The sequence below is a fragment of the Onychostoma macrolepis genome, chromosome 23, assembly GCF_012432095.1.
Source record: "Onychostoma macrolepis isolate SWU-2019 chromosome 23, ASM1243209v1, whole genome shotgun sequence".
Lineage (NCBI taxonomy): Eukaryota > Metazoa > Chordata > Actinopteri > Cypriniformes > Cyprinidae > Onychostoma > Onychostoma macrolepis.
Window position 1 is genome coordinate 27,312,614 of NC_081177.1, and position 16,139 is coordinate 27,328,752.

General features: G+C 41.1%; 1 protein-coding gene across 2 annotated transcripts; it reads left to right on the forward strand.

Annotated features, from left to right (window-relative positions):
- The first annotated feature begins 10,963 nt into the window (after window positions 1-10,963).
- LOC131532447 (NAD(P)(+)--arginine ADP-ribosyltransferase 2-like) lies at window positions 10,964-12,424 on the forward strand. 2 transcript variants are annotated; one of them, XM_058764109.1, is made up of 3 exons: window positions 10,964-11,081; window positions 11,196-11,300; window positions 11,383-12,424. In XM_058764109.1, the coding sequence occupies exons 2-3, from the start codon at window positions 11,250-11,252 to the stop codon at window positions 12,148-12,150; spliced, it is 819 nt and encodes a 272-aa protein (XP_058620092.1). In that variant the 5' UTR covers window positions 10,964-11,081; window positions 11,196-11,249; the 3' UTR covers window positions 12,151-12,424. The 2 variants fall into 2 exon arrangements, with proteins under 2 accessions (XP_058620092.1, XP_058620093.1); XM_058764110.1 differs by having other exon boundaries at window positions 11,213-11,300.
- The last annotated feature ends 3,715 nt before the right edge of the window (window positions 12,425-16,139 follow it).

Below are 16,139 nucleotides of genomic sequence, written 5' to 3' on the forward strand. Positions count from 1 at the left end.
ATATTTTTATTTTTTGTATACTTATGCTGTTTTTTCCTTTCACTCTTGTTTCCACATTCTGCACTTGCTTTCCCAAATGTTGCGGTTAGAATTTCATGTAAATCAGGGTGGGTTTAAGCCTCATCATTGGTCCACTAGTTCTTGATTGACAGTTCCTCCTCAGCCAATCAGTCGAAAAGGGGCGGTGACGTCACTCCAGTGCGCCTCATTAGCTGCCGATGCTCAGCGTTCACTTGTACAGGTGAAAATGGATTACTGTCAGCTGGAGTAACATCTTTCCATACAGGACACTGTTATATATGTCCATCTGTCACTGCTGTATGCCTACCTGGCGATCCGTTAACGTTAAATGAGCCGGCCTAGTGACCCTTTGCCATTATATTTATATATAATATATTTATTCACCTACGGTCACATCACGAAAGGCAGCAGCCAGTATATTCACCAGTCTCTCAAAGTCACTGTTATATGTGCCTGGCTTGCCTAAGTCAGTTGTGGTATCGTGACCAGACGTCCCATTTTTCCCAGGACAGTGCCGTATTTCAGCTCTATTTTTAGTGTCCCGACTTATTTTGAAAACAAATCATGTTTTGTCCCGTATTTCTAAATTTCTTTACGACTGGGTGATTAGAGCAAGTAGTCAAGTCAAGTCACCTTTATTTATATAGTGCTTTTAACAATACAGATTATGTGAAAGCATCTTCCAATATCAGAATAGGAAAATAGTGTCAATAATGTAAAATGACAAGATTAAACACTCAATTTTCAGTTAAAGGCATTTCATTATTGAATTCAGTGATGTCATCGTCCAGCTCAGTTCAGTTTAAATAGTATCTGTGCAATCATGTAGACGATATCGCTGGAAAATAAGTGTCCCCAACTAAGCATGCCAGAGGTGACAGTGGCAAGGAAACAATATTTTTCTTATTTTTGTTATGTGCATTTTTTCCCCTCAGATTTGCAGCTTTGTCTTTCAACAGTATGTCATTGATTCGTTGTTGTTGGTTTTTGGTTTTGTAAGATTTATCATATTTTATCTTATGCTGAGATTATAAAATGGCATACAGTTAAGCAATATCACACAAGGAAGAGTGTTGTTTTCAGCACCATTGCAAATGTTTATTGAACTGTAGTATAAAATCAATATAACAAGAAGTAAATTTGAGTAAGTTAAATACGTAGCCTAACTATTTTCTCATTTTGCTGTTTTTCGATGAAGAGTCCAAACAAAGACACAGTAGAACAGTGTCCTCTTTATTGATAAAATGATATAAAATGATTCACTTTTTTCCTCACTGAATGAATCAGCCGTTTGAATGAATGATTTAATGATTCACTCAAAAGATAGAAACTTGCTGCCACCTACTAGCTATTTTACTTTCATATTGTTGCTATATTCAAACTTTATATATTTATGACATTAATATGACCGTGTTATGCAATTATATATATAAATAAACAAAATATCCAAATGAATCATTGTGTATATCAAATCCACCTGGCCTCTGTAGCTGTCTCCTCTGTAACACTGTTGTTTTCACTGATCAGTAGTCAAATCTAGCCTAGTCAATACAAAAATACTACATTCATTTATAATTAATCAATTTAAACATTTAACGGTAACAGATCACCAGGTAGGCGTACAGTAGTGACAGACAGACACATATAATGGTGTCCTGTATGGAAAGATGTTACTCCAGCTGACATTTTCACCTGTACAAGTGAACGCTGAGCATCGGCAGCTAATGAGGCGCACTGGAGTGACGTCACTGCCCCTCTTCGACTGATTGGCTGAGGAGGGGCTGTCAATCAAGAACTAGTGGACCACTGATGAGGCTTAAACCCGCCCTGATTTACATGAAACTCTAACTGCAACATTTGGGAAAGCAAGCGCAGAATGTGGAAACAAGAGCGAAAGGAAAAACAGCATAAGCATACAAAAAATAAAAAATATGAGCAGAAAATGGATAATTTTGCATTAATATATCAGTTTTGTGCAATATAATTTTAAATTTGTTTAAAGTTTTGATTTATGCTTATTATTTTTTAAAATGCGTTATTAAATTTTTGATTTATGCTTATTATCTTTCGATCCGTGACCATTGTTTGCTATTCTGAAAAATTTTATGCAATATATTTTTACTTGTGATTTTAAATTTTGGTTTCATGCTTATTATTTTTTTATCCGTGACCGCGATACTTTAGACGGAAAAATGATTCCATATGGTTGTTCTGCTTGTTTAATAAACAAACTCCAGATGGTCCAAAATGCAGCAGCTAGAGTTCTTACTAGAACCAGGAAGTATGACCACATTAGCCCGGTTCTGTCAACACTGCACTGGCTCCCTATTAAACATCGTATAGACTTTAAAATCTTGTTAATGACTTATAAAGCCCTGAATGGTTTAGCACCTCAGTATTTGAGCAAGCTCTTATCGCATTATAGTCCTCCACGTCCGCTGCGTTCTCAAAACTCTGGATGTTTGATCATTCCTAGAATATCAAAATCAACTGCGGGCGGCAGATCCTTTTGCTATTTAGTGCCCAAACTCTGGAACAATCTACCTAACACTGTTCGGGAGGCAGACACACTCTGTCAGTTTAAATCTAGATTAAAGACCCAACTCTTTAACCTGGCTTACACATAACACACTAATACGCTTCTATTATTCAAATCCGTTAAAGGATTGTTAGGTTGCATTAATTAGATCAACCGGAACCGGGAACACTCCCCATAACACACAATGTACTTGTTACATCATACGAAGAATGGCATCTATGCTAATATTAGTCTGTTTCTTTCTTATTCCGAGATCACTGTAGCCACCCAGAATCCAGTCGGTATCCAGATCAGATGGTGGATCAGCACCTAGAGACGACCTCTACAGCACTGAACGTCAGCGGAGATCAGGACACCTAGATGAGCCCCAGAGACAGATCCCCAGTGAGGACCTCGTCATCTAGACAGCCATCGGGAACCAGATGAGTCCTTTACACAATCTGACTTTGCTGCGGTTGGAATTGAACTGCTGGTTCGTCTGGGCAGAGGAGAACTGGCCCCCCGACTGAGCCTGGTTTCTCCCAAGGTTTTTTTCTCCATTCTGTCACTGATGGAGTTTTGGTTCCTTGCCGCTGTCGCCTCTGGCTTGCTCAGTTTGTTACACTTAATTTCCAGCGATATCGTCGACTTGATTGCACAGATACTATTTAAACTGAACTGAGCATTCACATTACCCCACATTGATACATTACCTACCGTAAATTCAAATGTTAGTCTATTGGAACTTATTTCTCTTATTTCTATCATCTGATTAACCAGTGGTTGGAGCAAAAGATCTAACTTTAACTTATACATTGAATGTTGTTCAGGAAACAAATCGTTTGCGGCATTCACGTCATATTGTAATTACTGTAAATTTCTGTCGCGACATCGGGTGACCAAAATTGAATGTCAGTTCAACGTTCTAATGTCACCGCTATTTTGATGTCCAATACTGATGTCAGCTGATGCTGATATTTTGTTGCTTTTAGGTGTAATCCAACATTAAGTCAACGTCAAATTGACTTCAAATACTGATGTCAACTCGATTTTCATTCTCAACCAAAATGCTGCTTCTTTCTGACGTTGTATCTATATATTTTTATGAATTATAGCCTAATAAAAAAGAGTTGTTAGGATTGAGTTTTGTTGGTTTGGGTGTTTTGGTTTCTTTTCTCTGTGGCAGGTTCCGTGATTGGGGCATGACTGGAGCGCATCTGATGCTCATCATGGCTGTTATTTAAACCTGGTGCGAGAGTTCGTCGGCCTTTCGCATCCACTCACTAGCGCTGACCACACTTCACTTTGTGCATCCATTCACCTGCATTTCATACTGATTGATATTACTGATACTGACTCTGTGATTGTTATTTTTGGTTAATTTTTGTTGTAATAAATATTATGCGTGAAGTTATTCCGCCGTGTCATCTCCCTTTATGTTACATCTCTGAGCCAGATGTAACAGGGTAATATGAGTAAAAATATAACAATGCAATTTTTGCAAAATTCTCCTCTCTGTTTTTCTCGCTAGTTTATGGACACTGAATGGATTTTCTGCATTTATGTGACAATGTTTTCAAGTTGCTGTCTTTCCGCGGTTGAAACACTCATTGAGTGATTACATGAGACACGATACATTCAGTAAGATGTAATTTATCTTTCAACATGCCCTAGGATATTCATTCATATTTATTTCATGCTAATTTGAATGTACTCCTGCTTCGTTTGAACTGAGGCAAAGTAGGAGCTCATGTGAACCGTCACGCCATTAAAGAGCTCCAAAACTGTATTTGTGTTTGAAATTCTTAATAAAACTAACAGAATTTGAATGCTGAGAGTTTGTTTCCCATTATCAAAAGTAACCTGCTCTGTCTTGTCTGTGTCCTCTCTGCTCTGCAATGTTTTTCAGTTAGCAGAGGCTGGAAGGTACACCGGAAGAGATGAAGCGTGATGTGGCACACCAGACTCGTTGCATCCTTGAGTTCGAGGCTAAAATAAATGCTTCTTTCAGTACAATTAAACAAATAAAATGAAATAGTAGCATATTAATTATTGGGGTGGCACCTGGGGTGGCCGATCAGACGTCAAGCCAGCCTGGATACCCCTCTGGTACCACCACTGTATTGGAATTTCCTATTTTCAGTGGAAAGTGTCTAAAGCCTGCTCAAAAAGTCACTAAATGTTGCTAGATGATATCATGCACTGTTTTTAAATAATATATAGGCAAATGTCAAATAAATCTGTTGTTATTTACATATTTTCTGTCAGACAACGAAACAAGTATGACATATAGTGATTGCCCTACACTCTAAAAAAAAAAATTGAAAAAAATGCTAAATAGCACTACTTGTAATCATGGGGGAACCACTTTAAGTGATATATAACACCTATCTTTAAAAAGTGTTATACAGCACCTTTGTCAAATGGTGCTATGTAGAACCATAAGAGGAACCCAACTCTCCTCCTTAGATTTTAGATTATGTTACTCCACTCACATATTTTGTTTGCTATTAATGGGATTTTACTACTGTTTTGAATCACTCTTATGCTTTTCTGAGGTCAAAATCTTGTGTGGGGGTGTCACGGTTCATAAATCCTATGCTTCCTCCTTGTCTCGTGCTCGTTGTTGATGTGTGTGTGTGTGTGTGGGCGTGTCGACTCATCGGCGCTGATCACGCTCCAGCTGATTCAATCACCATCACCAGCTGCAGCTCATCACACCACCTATAAATACTCACCCTTTTCTCATCTCCTTTGTCAGATCGTTGTTTGTGAGTCCCGGTTGTGTTTGGTCTCGTCTTCGTTCCAGTTTATGCCATCTTCGTTCCTGTTCCTGTTCCTGTTCGTGTTCTGTGGATGTTTATCTGGATTCGTCACGTCATGTCAACACTTCTCTTCACGGACTCATCTGACCATCAAAGTCCCTGCGCCACAAACCTGTATCTATTTCTGGACTGTAATATTCATCATTTTCACCTTACCAATAAACTGAGCTTACTTGCAGATTGTTTCCGAGTCTCTGTCGTGACAGAACGATCTGACCAACTGATGGAAGCAGCGAGTAGCTCTACCGGGTCGCTGGAGGACTTTGCTAACAGCAGCAGACTCCGCATGGATTCCCAGGAGAGGAACCTCAGCGACACAGCACGCGCTGTTCAGGTACTAGTGGCGCAGGTGTCCGAGCTCACCCAGCAACTTCAACATCTGCGAGTTTCCACTGCGCCCCCCACACCGCCGGTTCCCCCACCACCACCGGAGAACCTCTCCCAGTCGGAACCCCGCCTACCAGTCCCTGAGTCATACGCAGGTGAACCCAACTACTGTCGAGCATTTCTTACACGATGTTCCATGCATTTTTCTCTCCAACCCAGGACATTCAACAACGAGCGAGCCAAGGTCGCTTTTGTGTTGACGTTGCTGACTGGGAGAGCGGCGCTCTGGGGAACAGCGGTGTGGGAGAATCAAGATCCTTGCTGCGCTTCGTTCCAGGATCTCTCCGCCGAAATGAGACGGGTTTTTGATCGGGCCGTGGCTGGTAGAGAGGCAGCCAGGATGTTGGCCGATTCACGACAAGGAGAGAGATCCGTATCTGATTTCTCGATCGAGTTTCGGACCCTAGCGGCGGAGAGCCAGTGGAACGAGGAGGCGCAGTGGGACATGTTCCTGCATGGGCTGGCTGACCGTGTCCAGAAAGAGATCTACGCCATGGACCTTCCCACCTCGCTCAACGACCTGATCGCCCTGGCACTCAGGGTGGACGCGCGTTTGTCGCGCATGGATCGCCGCACACAGCCCAGTCGTGCCACCGGAGGGACGGAGAGCCAGTGGTTTGGAGGCAGGGACACGGTCAGCCCTGTCTACGATCACGAGCCTATGCAGGTGGGGCGAGCTCGGCTTTCCCGGGAGGAGAAGGAGAGGCGGAGGTCCCAGGGCCTTTGTATGTACTGTGGAGGAGCGGGACATTTCGCCTACAACTGCCCGTTAAAAGGGCCCAGCCCGATAGTAAAGATGAGGCTACTATCGGGTGGGATCTCAGCCGAGAAGACCTCATCCACATCTACTCTCCTTCCGGTAAGACTGAGATGGTCAACTCACCTTCACGACTGTCGAGCACTTCTGGATTCTGGGGCAGAGGGTAATTTCATGGATCACACATTCGCACTCAAACTCCAAGTTCCCCTCAGACCTCTCACACACAAGATCGCAGTACACGCTCTTAACGGCCAGGAACTCCCCACCATCTCATTCATCACAGAGGACATCACCCTCATCACTTCAGGCAATCACACAGAGACTATTTCCTTTTACATACTGGACACCCCCCTTGCACCCATCGTCCTTGGTCACCCCTGGCTCACTCGCCACAACCCAAAAGTGGACTGGAAGTCTAAGTCTGTGTCGGCGTGGAGCAATTACTGTCATAAGTCTTGTCTAGTGTCTGCCTGTCCGTCTGTTTCTGTTCCTGTGTTTCAGGAGGAGGCAGTGGATTTGTCTAACGTGCCCGCGGAGTACCTGGACCTGAAGGAGGTGTTCAGTAAGTCTCGGGCTGCTTCTCTTCCTCCGCATCGTCCCTATGACTGTGCGATAGAGTTACTGCCAGGTACATCTCCGCCTAAAGGCAAGTTATATTCACTCTCGGTTCCAGAGAGGGAGGCTATGGAGAAATATATTTCTGATTCTCTAGCTACCGGCTTCATCCGTCCTTCCTCTTCTCCAGCGGGGGCGGGGTTCTTTTTTGTGGGGAAGAAGGACGGGTCTCATGCGACCTTGTATTGACTACGGGGTTGAACAACATCACGGTAAAGAATACTTATCCTTTGCCGTTGATGTCTTCAGCCTTCGAGAGGTTGCAGGAGCCTCTGTCTTCACAAAGTTGGATTTAAGGAATGCTTATCATTTGGTTCGCATCAGGGAGGGGGATGAATGGAAGACCGCCTTTAACACTCCCAGGGGGCACTTTGAATACTTGGTTATGCCCTTCGGGCTATCCAACTCTCCAGCGGTCTTCCAAGCACTTGTCAACGACGTGCTGCGAGACATGGTCGATCAGTTCATATATGTCTACCTGGATGACATATTGATTTTTTCATGCTCTCCAGGAACACGTGCAGCATGTTCGACAAGTGCTCCAGAGGTTGCTAGAGAATGGGCTTTTTGTCAAGGCGGAGAAATGCGATTTTCATGCACAGTCTGTTCCTTTTTTGGGTTACATCGTGTCGGTTGAGGGAGTGCGTATGGATCCTGAGAAGATTAAGGCTGTGGTGGATTGGCCAAGCCCAGATTCCCGTAAGGCCCTACAGAGGTTTCTGGGATTCGCCAATTTCTACCGGCGTTTCATTCGCAACTTCAGCCAACTAGCCGCGCCTCTGACTGCCTTGACCTCTCCCAGAACGACGTTCAGGTGGTCAGACGCAGCCGAGGCTGCGTTTACCAAACTGAAAGGTTGCTTCGTTTCAGCCCCCATCCTTATTACCCCTGATCCTTCACGTCAGTTCATGGTGGAGGTCGATGCGTCAGAGGTGGGGGTAGGTGCAGTGCTATCCCAGCGTTCTCTCTCAGACGACAAGATGCACCCTTGCGCGTTTTTGTCTCATCGTCTATCCCCAGCAGAACGCAATTATGACATTGGTAACAGAGAGTTGTTGGCAGTCAAGTTAGCATTGGAGGAATGGCGCCACTGGTTAGAAGGGTCGGGGGTACCTTTTATCGTCTGGACCGATCATAAGAACTTGGAATATATTAGAACGGCTAAAAGATTAAACTCCAGGCAGGCTCGGTGGGCTCTTTTTTTCGGTCATTTTGATTTTACTCTCTCGTACCGCCGGGTTCCAAGAACATCAAACCCGATTCTTTATCGCGTATTTTGACCGTTCGAACGCCCGTCTACTCCCGAGCGCATTTTACCTGAGACCCTATTTGTCTCTACGCTCACATGGGAGGTCGAATCGAAGGTCAAAGCGGCCTTAGAAGGGGTAACGCCTCCGGTCCGTTGCCCACCGAACCGTTTATTTGTGCCTGAGGGGTTACGGTCCAGCGTTATTCAGTGGGGACATTGTTCCAATGTGGCTTGTCATCCAGGAGTCAGTCGTACTAAATTTTTAGTCAAGCAATGATTCTGGTGGCCTCTCATGGCCCGTGACGTTCACAGTTTTGTCTTGGCTTGCTCGGTTTGTGCCACTGGTAAGTCTTCCAATCGACCCCCAGATGGGTTACTCCAACCGCTGCCGGTTCCTTCGAGACCCTGGTCCCACATTGCGCTAGATTTTGTCACCGCCCTCCCACCCTCCCAGGGTCACACGGTAGTTTTGACCGTGGTGGACCGGTTCTCGAAGGCGGCCCATTTCATTCCCTTGCCCAAATTACCCTCAGCCAAGGAGACAGCGTTGATTGTCGTTAACCACGTCTTTCGGTTACATGGCCTCCCGATGGACGTGGTTTCCGACAGAGGACCCCAATTTGTGTCCAGATTTTGGCGCGAGTTTTGTAAATTACTGGGGGCGACTGTCAGTCTGTCCTCTGGGTTCCACCCCCAGAGCAATGGTCAAACCGAGCGAGCCAACCAAGATTTAGAAAGAACGCTGCGGTGTGTGGTATCCAAGAATCCTTCCTCTTGGAGCCAACAACTGTCTATGGTGGAGTACGCCCACAATACGTTGCCAGTGTCATCCACGGGCCTATCTCCGTTGAGTGTAGCGAGGTTACCAGCCACCAATTTTTCCTAGTCTGGAATCCGAGGTCGCGGTCCCTCCGCCCACGCCCGTCCAGAGGTGTCATCGCACTTGGACTAGAGCCCGTGAGACTCTACTCCAAGTGGGGTCACGCACCAAGGCCAAAGCCGACCGCCACCGGTCTAGGCCTCCCGTATACGTCGCTGGTCAAAAAGTGTGGCTTTCTACCAAGAACATTCCTCTCCGCTCCGTGTCTAATAAACTTGCACCCAAATTCATTGGCCCGTTCACTGTCACCAAGATCATTAGTCCGGTGGCAGTCCGCCTCAACCTTCCTCCGGTGTACAGGAGAATTCATCCCGTCTTTCATGTCTCTAAAATAAAGCCCGTTTTTCATTCACGTATTAATCCGCCGGCCCCGGTTCCCCCGCCGCGACTTCGTGAGACGGGAACCCACTTATTCGGTCAATCGTATTCTGGACTCAAGACGGAGGGGACGCGGATTTCAGTATTTGGTGGATTGGGAAGGTTACGGTCCGGAGGAGAGAAGTTGGGTACCGGCTAGAGACATCCTGGACCACACCCTGATCGAGGATTACAATCGACAGGTAAGGGAGCCTGGGAACGCCAGGAGGCGTTCCTAGGGGGAGGGGTACTGTCACGGTTCATAAATCCTATGCTTCCTCCTTGTCTCGTGCTCGTTGTTGATGTGTGTGTGTGTGTGTGGGCGTGTCGACTCATCGGCGCTGATCACGCTCCAGCTGATTCAATCACCATCACCAGCTGCAGCTCATCACACCACCTATAAATACTCACCCTTTCTCATCTCCTTTGTCAGATCGTTGTTTGTGAGTCCCGGTTGTGTTTGGTCTCGTCTTCGTTCCAGTTTATGCCATCTTCGTTCCTGTTCCTGTTCCTGTTCGTGTTCTGTGGATGTTTATCTGGATTCGTCACGTCACGTCAACACTTCTCTTCACGGACTCATCTGACCATCAAAGTCCCTGCGCCACAAACCTGTATCTATTTCTGGACTGTAATATTCATCATTTTCACCTTACCAATAAACTGAGCTTACTTGCAGATTGTTTCCGAGTCTCTGTCGTGACAGGGGGCCCTGGAATATTTCCTTATAGGGGGCCTTGGAGGCAAAAAGATTGAGAATCACGTTCAGGAAATACACTGTATTTTAATCTTGTTTTTAATCCTTTCCCCAACTAAACCAAGAGACTAAGAGAGAGTTAGAGAACCTTTATAGAACTATACAGGGGTTTAACGGGTTCTATGTATGGCAGTGGTGCTATATAGCACTTTAAATACCCCAAAGATCTGCTGAAGAATCACACTGGGCTTTATTCACAAGTTCTTTATTACGGTAACAAAGCTATATAGGACCTCAAACCCCCGCCAGGGAACCACTGAAGGACCGCTGAAGGACCAATTTTTATTTATTTTTTGCTAGGAATAAATTCATTTATATTTATTTTGTTTAATTCAAAATACATCTTCCAACTGGAACTTTCATAGAGTTAGTACTGCCCGAAACTTGTGTGTAAAGGTTTTTTTTTAGCCTTTGTTTCTCCAGTGTGAAACCACACACAGACCTTCACAAGTGTTGCACTACATGAGCTCATCAGTTTAGCTGAGCTGAATGCAACAAGATCACACTTCAGGTCTTATACTTCAGAAAACACACACACACACACATTATTAGCGATATAAAACGTAACTCCAGTCTTGTCATCTGTTTATTTGAAGAGTCGTTGTTGTCTGGCTGAGAGCGAATTACTTTTCTGACATTCTCATCATTGCTCCTGAGTCCTGAGCTCCTGTAAAATAACAAGAAAACAGAGTCTGACAGACAACAGTATTTTCAGGTAAGAGTGGGATTAAAGTACAAGGACAAGGTCATTGCGCAATTTTTCTGCACGTTCCTACTGAAGGATATACAGTATTTGTGAAATGCTGTTGTGTTACTGGTTGTCTTTCAGTATCTGTTCTTCACTAGATCTACTAGATCATCTGAGGGATTTGACTTAATCAAGATGCTGCTGATCATTGAAGCTCTTCTTCTCATTTTAGCTGCTCTAGGACAGGTAAGCTTGTGTTCTAGTATGAATATTATAGACATGAATACTGATGATTCATCAATAATCATTATGATTGCTGTTGCTGCAGGATCACGGAGATGCTGTTGAAGGACAGATATTTCCACTGGATATGGCACCGAATTCAGTTGATGATCAATATAAGGGCTGTAGAAAGAAAATGGTGAACCTGGTGAAGACTAAATATCTGAAAAAGGAACTCAGTAACTCAGATGATTTTAGAAATGCTTGGGAAAGAGGTGAAAAGAATGTTACTCATAAATTCGTGAACATTTTCAGTAAATTAACAAAACAACATAAAATTGCTATCTGGGTGTACACCGACCCAAAGTCTAAAATATATGTTAAATTCAACAATGACACTCGTAATGGCAAACAAAACTACAAAGACAATACATACAAATGGTATTCACTTCACTTTCTGTTAACAGATGCGATACAGATTCTGAAGAAAAAACAAAATAGATGTTTTAATACTTTTCGTGGTACAAATGTTACATTTAATGGGCAAGTTTTTACAGGCATTCGTTTTGGCTCATTTACATCCTCCTCTAATAATTCTAATGTAGCAAAGACTTTTAAAACTGTATCTTGTTTTGAAATCTACACTTGTGAAGGTGCTGATATTACAAAATATTCTAGGCTTCGTCATGAGGCAGAGGTGCTGATTCCTCCATATGAGATGTTTAATGTCACTGATGTCAAAAACAGGACAGATCAGCCTGATCTCTGGTGTGACACTGTGTTTATGTTGAACAGCACTGGAACAAGAAGTGACCTGAATTGTGCTCTATTCAAGAAACCAACCAAGACCATAAAGTACTATGGTGTGCACTGAATGAATTCTTTGAATTTAAATTTGTTTGGATTTAAATTTGACTTTGGAAAAATAAGTTCACAGAACAAAGTAAATACAGAGTCTTTCAGTGGAAAATAAGATTGTAAAATAAAAAATAAAATTGTTGTTTTTGAACATTGATTGTCTTGTTATATTGAATCACATCATTTGTCTGATTCTACAGTTAGGCTCACAATGTAAACATCAGCAAATTAGATTATTGCTTAAGTTTTTTTTTTCTTTTCAGATTCAACTTGTCAACCAAATAAATCTCTCAAAGCATCTTATTTTCTCTCATAATTCTCTTTGATAAAACATTTTATGTTTGCATGTTATGGTGTAAACATAAATCAAAGACCAACTTTTTCCAGCTGGAAAAAAATATGGAAAATCATTAACCTGTGATGAAAACCTTGACATGAAGAATTGCCCTTATCTCTAACATACGACACAAGATAACATTTTATTCATATTTTTTTATTTTTGTAACAATTTTTTTTCTTTAAACATAAAATGAAAGTAAATGATATATAGCCTACAATTAATTAAATTTAAAAAAAAAAAAACTATTAATATAGGGAGATAGAGTATGCATGTAATAAAAAAGCCAGGATTTCACAAACATTTACAAAAGATTTATAAAGGCTTTGAATATTTGTGAATCAGTACTTTGAATGCACACATAACAGAAAATCTTGGCCCAAATGTGGCCCCAAGCTGTGGCACACCTCTTAGCATTACGTGGCAAATCAAGAATCTTTTTAAAAATCTACTTACACTTTATTACACTTTATTTCAATAGTCCACTTTACATATTTTTCTAACTAAGAAAAAAGATAGGCTGTAATACCATGAATAATAACGGTTTTATCAAGTATATCTGTACGAAGTTCTGGTTCAAGCTCTGCCTACTTCCGGTTTTATCCGAATACAGATACGAATAATTTTGTGATCGTAACAGATACAAATACAGATACAAATACTGGCTTCGCTGCACACCCCTAGAAAGTACATTGCAATTATTAATTACAGCTGATATATTAATTTGTATTACATCCAACATGGTTACACTATTTGCAAATTTAAACTTTTATATGGTATAGTGTACATGAATAAGAATATTATTTAGATTTGCAGACAGGCTAACGATGCAGTAATATTCATTGCTTTTTCTTTTTTTTTTAAGTTACACTCGGTTAACATTTCTCATTAAACATTATATATATATATATATATATATATATATATATATATATATATATAAAACCAAACCGCATTAAAACACACACACACACATGTAAACTATACAATATCACGGCACGTTTAAGACAGAATGCAGTGCTTTAGCGCATCATCGGGAGGACCTTTGTTTGAGATGAGCAAAATCTATGCAGAACCGATCACCGGTGATCACCGAGTTAGAAAAGTGTCCGAGTTATATGGGATCAGATTCCCGTCTAAAGTATTGCAGTCACGGATAAAAAAAAATAACAAGCGTGAAAACAAAATTTAAAAACGCAAGTAAAAATATATTGCACAAGATTTAAAAATGAAAGCAACATTTTTCAGAATAGCAAAAGGTCACGGATAGAAAAATAATAAGCGTAAATCAAAACTTTAAACACATTTAAAATCATATTGCACAAAATTGTAATATTAATGCAAAATTATCTGACTTGCGCACGAAATCATGTGTTCCTTGGTTATATTTCTCTGTTTTTTCTGCTCTCAGACATTTTCTGCTCATATTTTTATATTTTGTGTGCGTATGCTGTTTTTCCGAGTAGGGTCTGGCTGCAGACATGCACTTGCACTCCTGAGACTCAAGTACTCCTGAGACTTGCACTCTCAGACACCTGCACTTCCGCAAGTGACGTCACTTGCAGTCTTTTTTATTTTTGATTCAATTTAATTTCTTAATTATTGTTTTTAATTGAATCTCTCAACATTTTACACAAGTAGCCAGGTGATGAAGACAAGAAAAAATAAACTAAATTACAATGTCACTTGCAACACAAATCATGCATGTTGCCATGGAGACAAGACGCTGTGGTGGTTAAACGATTAAAACTAATTTAATATCATAAAATACAATACAGGGTCCTGCAAGTTATCTGTAAGAAAAAGACAAGACCCACAAATACGTGGCCAGAACAGCGATGAACGCAATGCTCTCATGAAGGGCTTTTAAACCTCCCGTAGAAAATCATAAACACTTAATATGGCTTAATGTGTTAAGAGAGTGCTATTATTCAATATATAGTTTATTGATTTAATGTACTACAAGGCAAGCATATGGCCATGAAACACAACGAGCACACTTTCACTTTTCCTCCGAGAGCAAAACGCTAAAAGTGGCAATAACGGACTAAGATGATAAAGACCAAATTCAGTATTTCTTATTGTTAATGCAAACTATACAGACCTTATGAACGCGCATTAAGAAATGCATTAAGTGATATTAAAAGGACCAACTCAGAGCAGGCAAGAAGAGAACGCAATGTGTTAAGTTGCACATTAAACGTTTTCCTCCCGTAGAAAATCATTATAAATATTATATTTCAATAATGGACAAAGACAATGATACAAAAGGGCTGTAGACATTTTATTAAAAACGGGAAAACGCGGAACTTTGCGCGTTGCGTTTATTCTGGGATCACCTGCTTATCGCCTACATATTAATTTTTAATAATGAAGAGGAGTTTGGTCTTTATAATCTCAGTCCGTTATGCCACATTATGCCACGTTTTGCGGTATGGGAGGAAAACACTATACACATTATATTAATAAACTGTAGGCCTATATTGAATTTGATCTTTTAGGAGTCGAGGCGGACGCTACATCACAAACCGCCTCTTCCTCACTGCGGTCAAGCCAGCCGCACTTTTTTTGTGTTGCGCATGTAATCGTGCACTTACGCAAAATGCATGTAAAGAAGCTATTATGCCGGCGTTTCCTTTATACCTTTCCTTATTTTAAATTTTTCATTTTTTGTTGTAATGTTTGTAAATACATTAAATTTGTACGTAAACGTTTATATTGTACATTAATTATTATAAAACATTTATTAATGTTAATAAATGTTAACATTAATGTTTTTATTCATTCTTATTTTTTTATTTTAATGTGTGTGCGCACACACACACACACACACACACACACACATACACACACATACATATATATATATATATATACATATATATATATCCCATTTTTAAACACTCATAAAAAGCTTTGCTTTACAGATTTGCTCATTCTTTCAATTAGTATTTGTTCAAAGTGATCCTGACTATCAGTGTATTTTCAAGTCATTTTACTGTACAGTTTCAGAGAAAATTAAAGGCAAAATCACCCCAGACATTCTTGCACTTGGATTATTTGTATATATTCAAACACTCATAAAAAATGTTCCTTTATAGGTTAGCTCATTCTTTCAATTGATATATATTCAGAGTGACCCTGACTATCACTGTGGTCATTTTCAAGTCATTTTACTGTATAGTTTTGGAGAAAACTAAAAGCAAATTCACCCAAAACATCAAAAGGGTTAGGTCACTCTGAATATATATCAATTGAAAGAATGAGCTAACCTATAAAGGAACACTTTTTATGAGTGTTTGAATACACGGAAATGATCCAAGTGCAAGAATGTTTGGGGTGATGTTGCCTTTCATTTTCTCTGAAACTGTACAGTAAATTGACTTGAAAATTAATACATTGATAGTCAGGATCAAATATTAATTGAAAGAATGAGCTAACCTATTAAGAAAAGTTTTTTATGTTTGAAAATGAGATATATATATATACATAATACATATATGCTGTACATACACACACACAAACGTCACCCGCGTATGGGGAACTCCTGGACGCCATGGCCCGCGCAACTGCCAGGCTAACCCTGGACTGGTCAGCGGAGGTGCAGGAACGCACGTCTACTAGCCGTCTGGATGAGCGCTTCCTAGCGGGTCATAAACGCTCCGCCC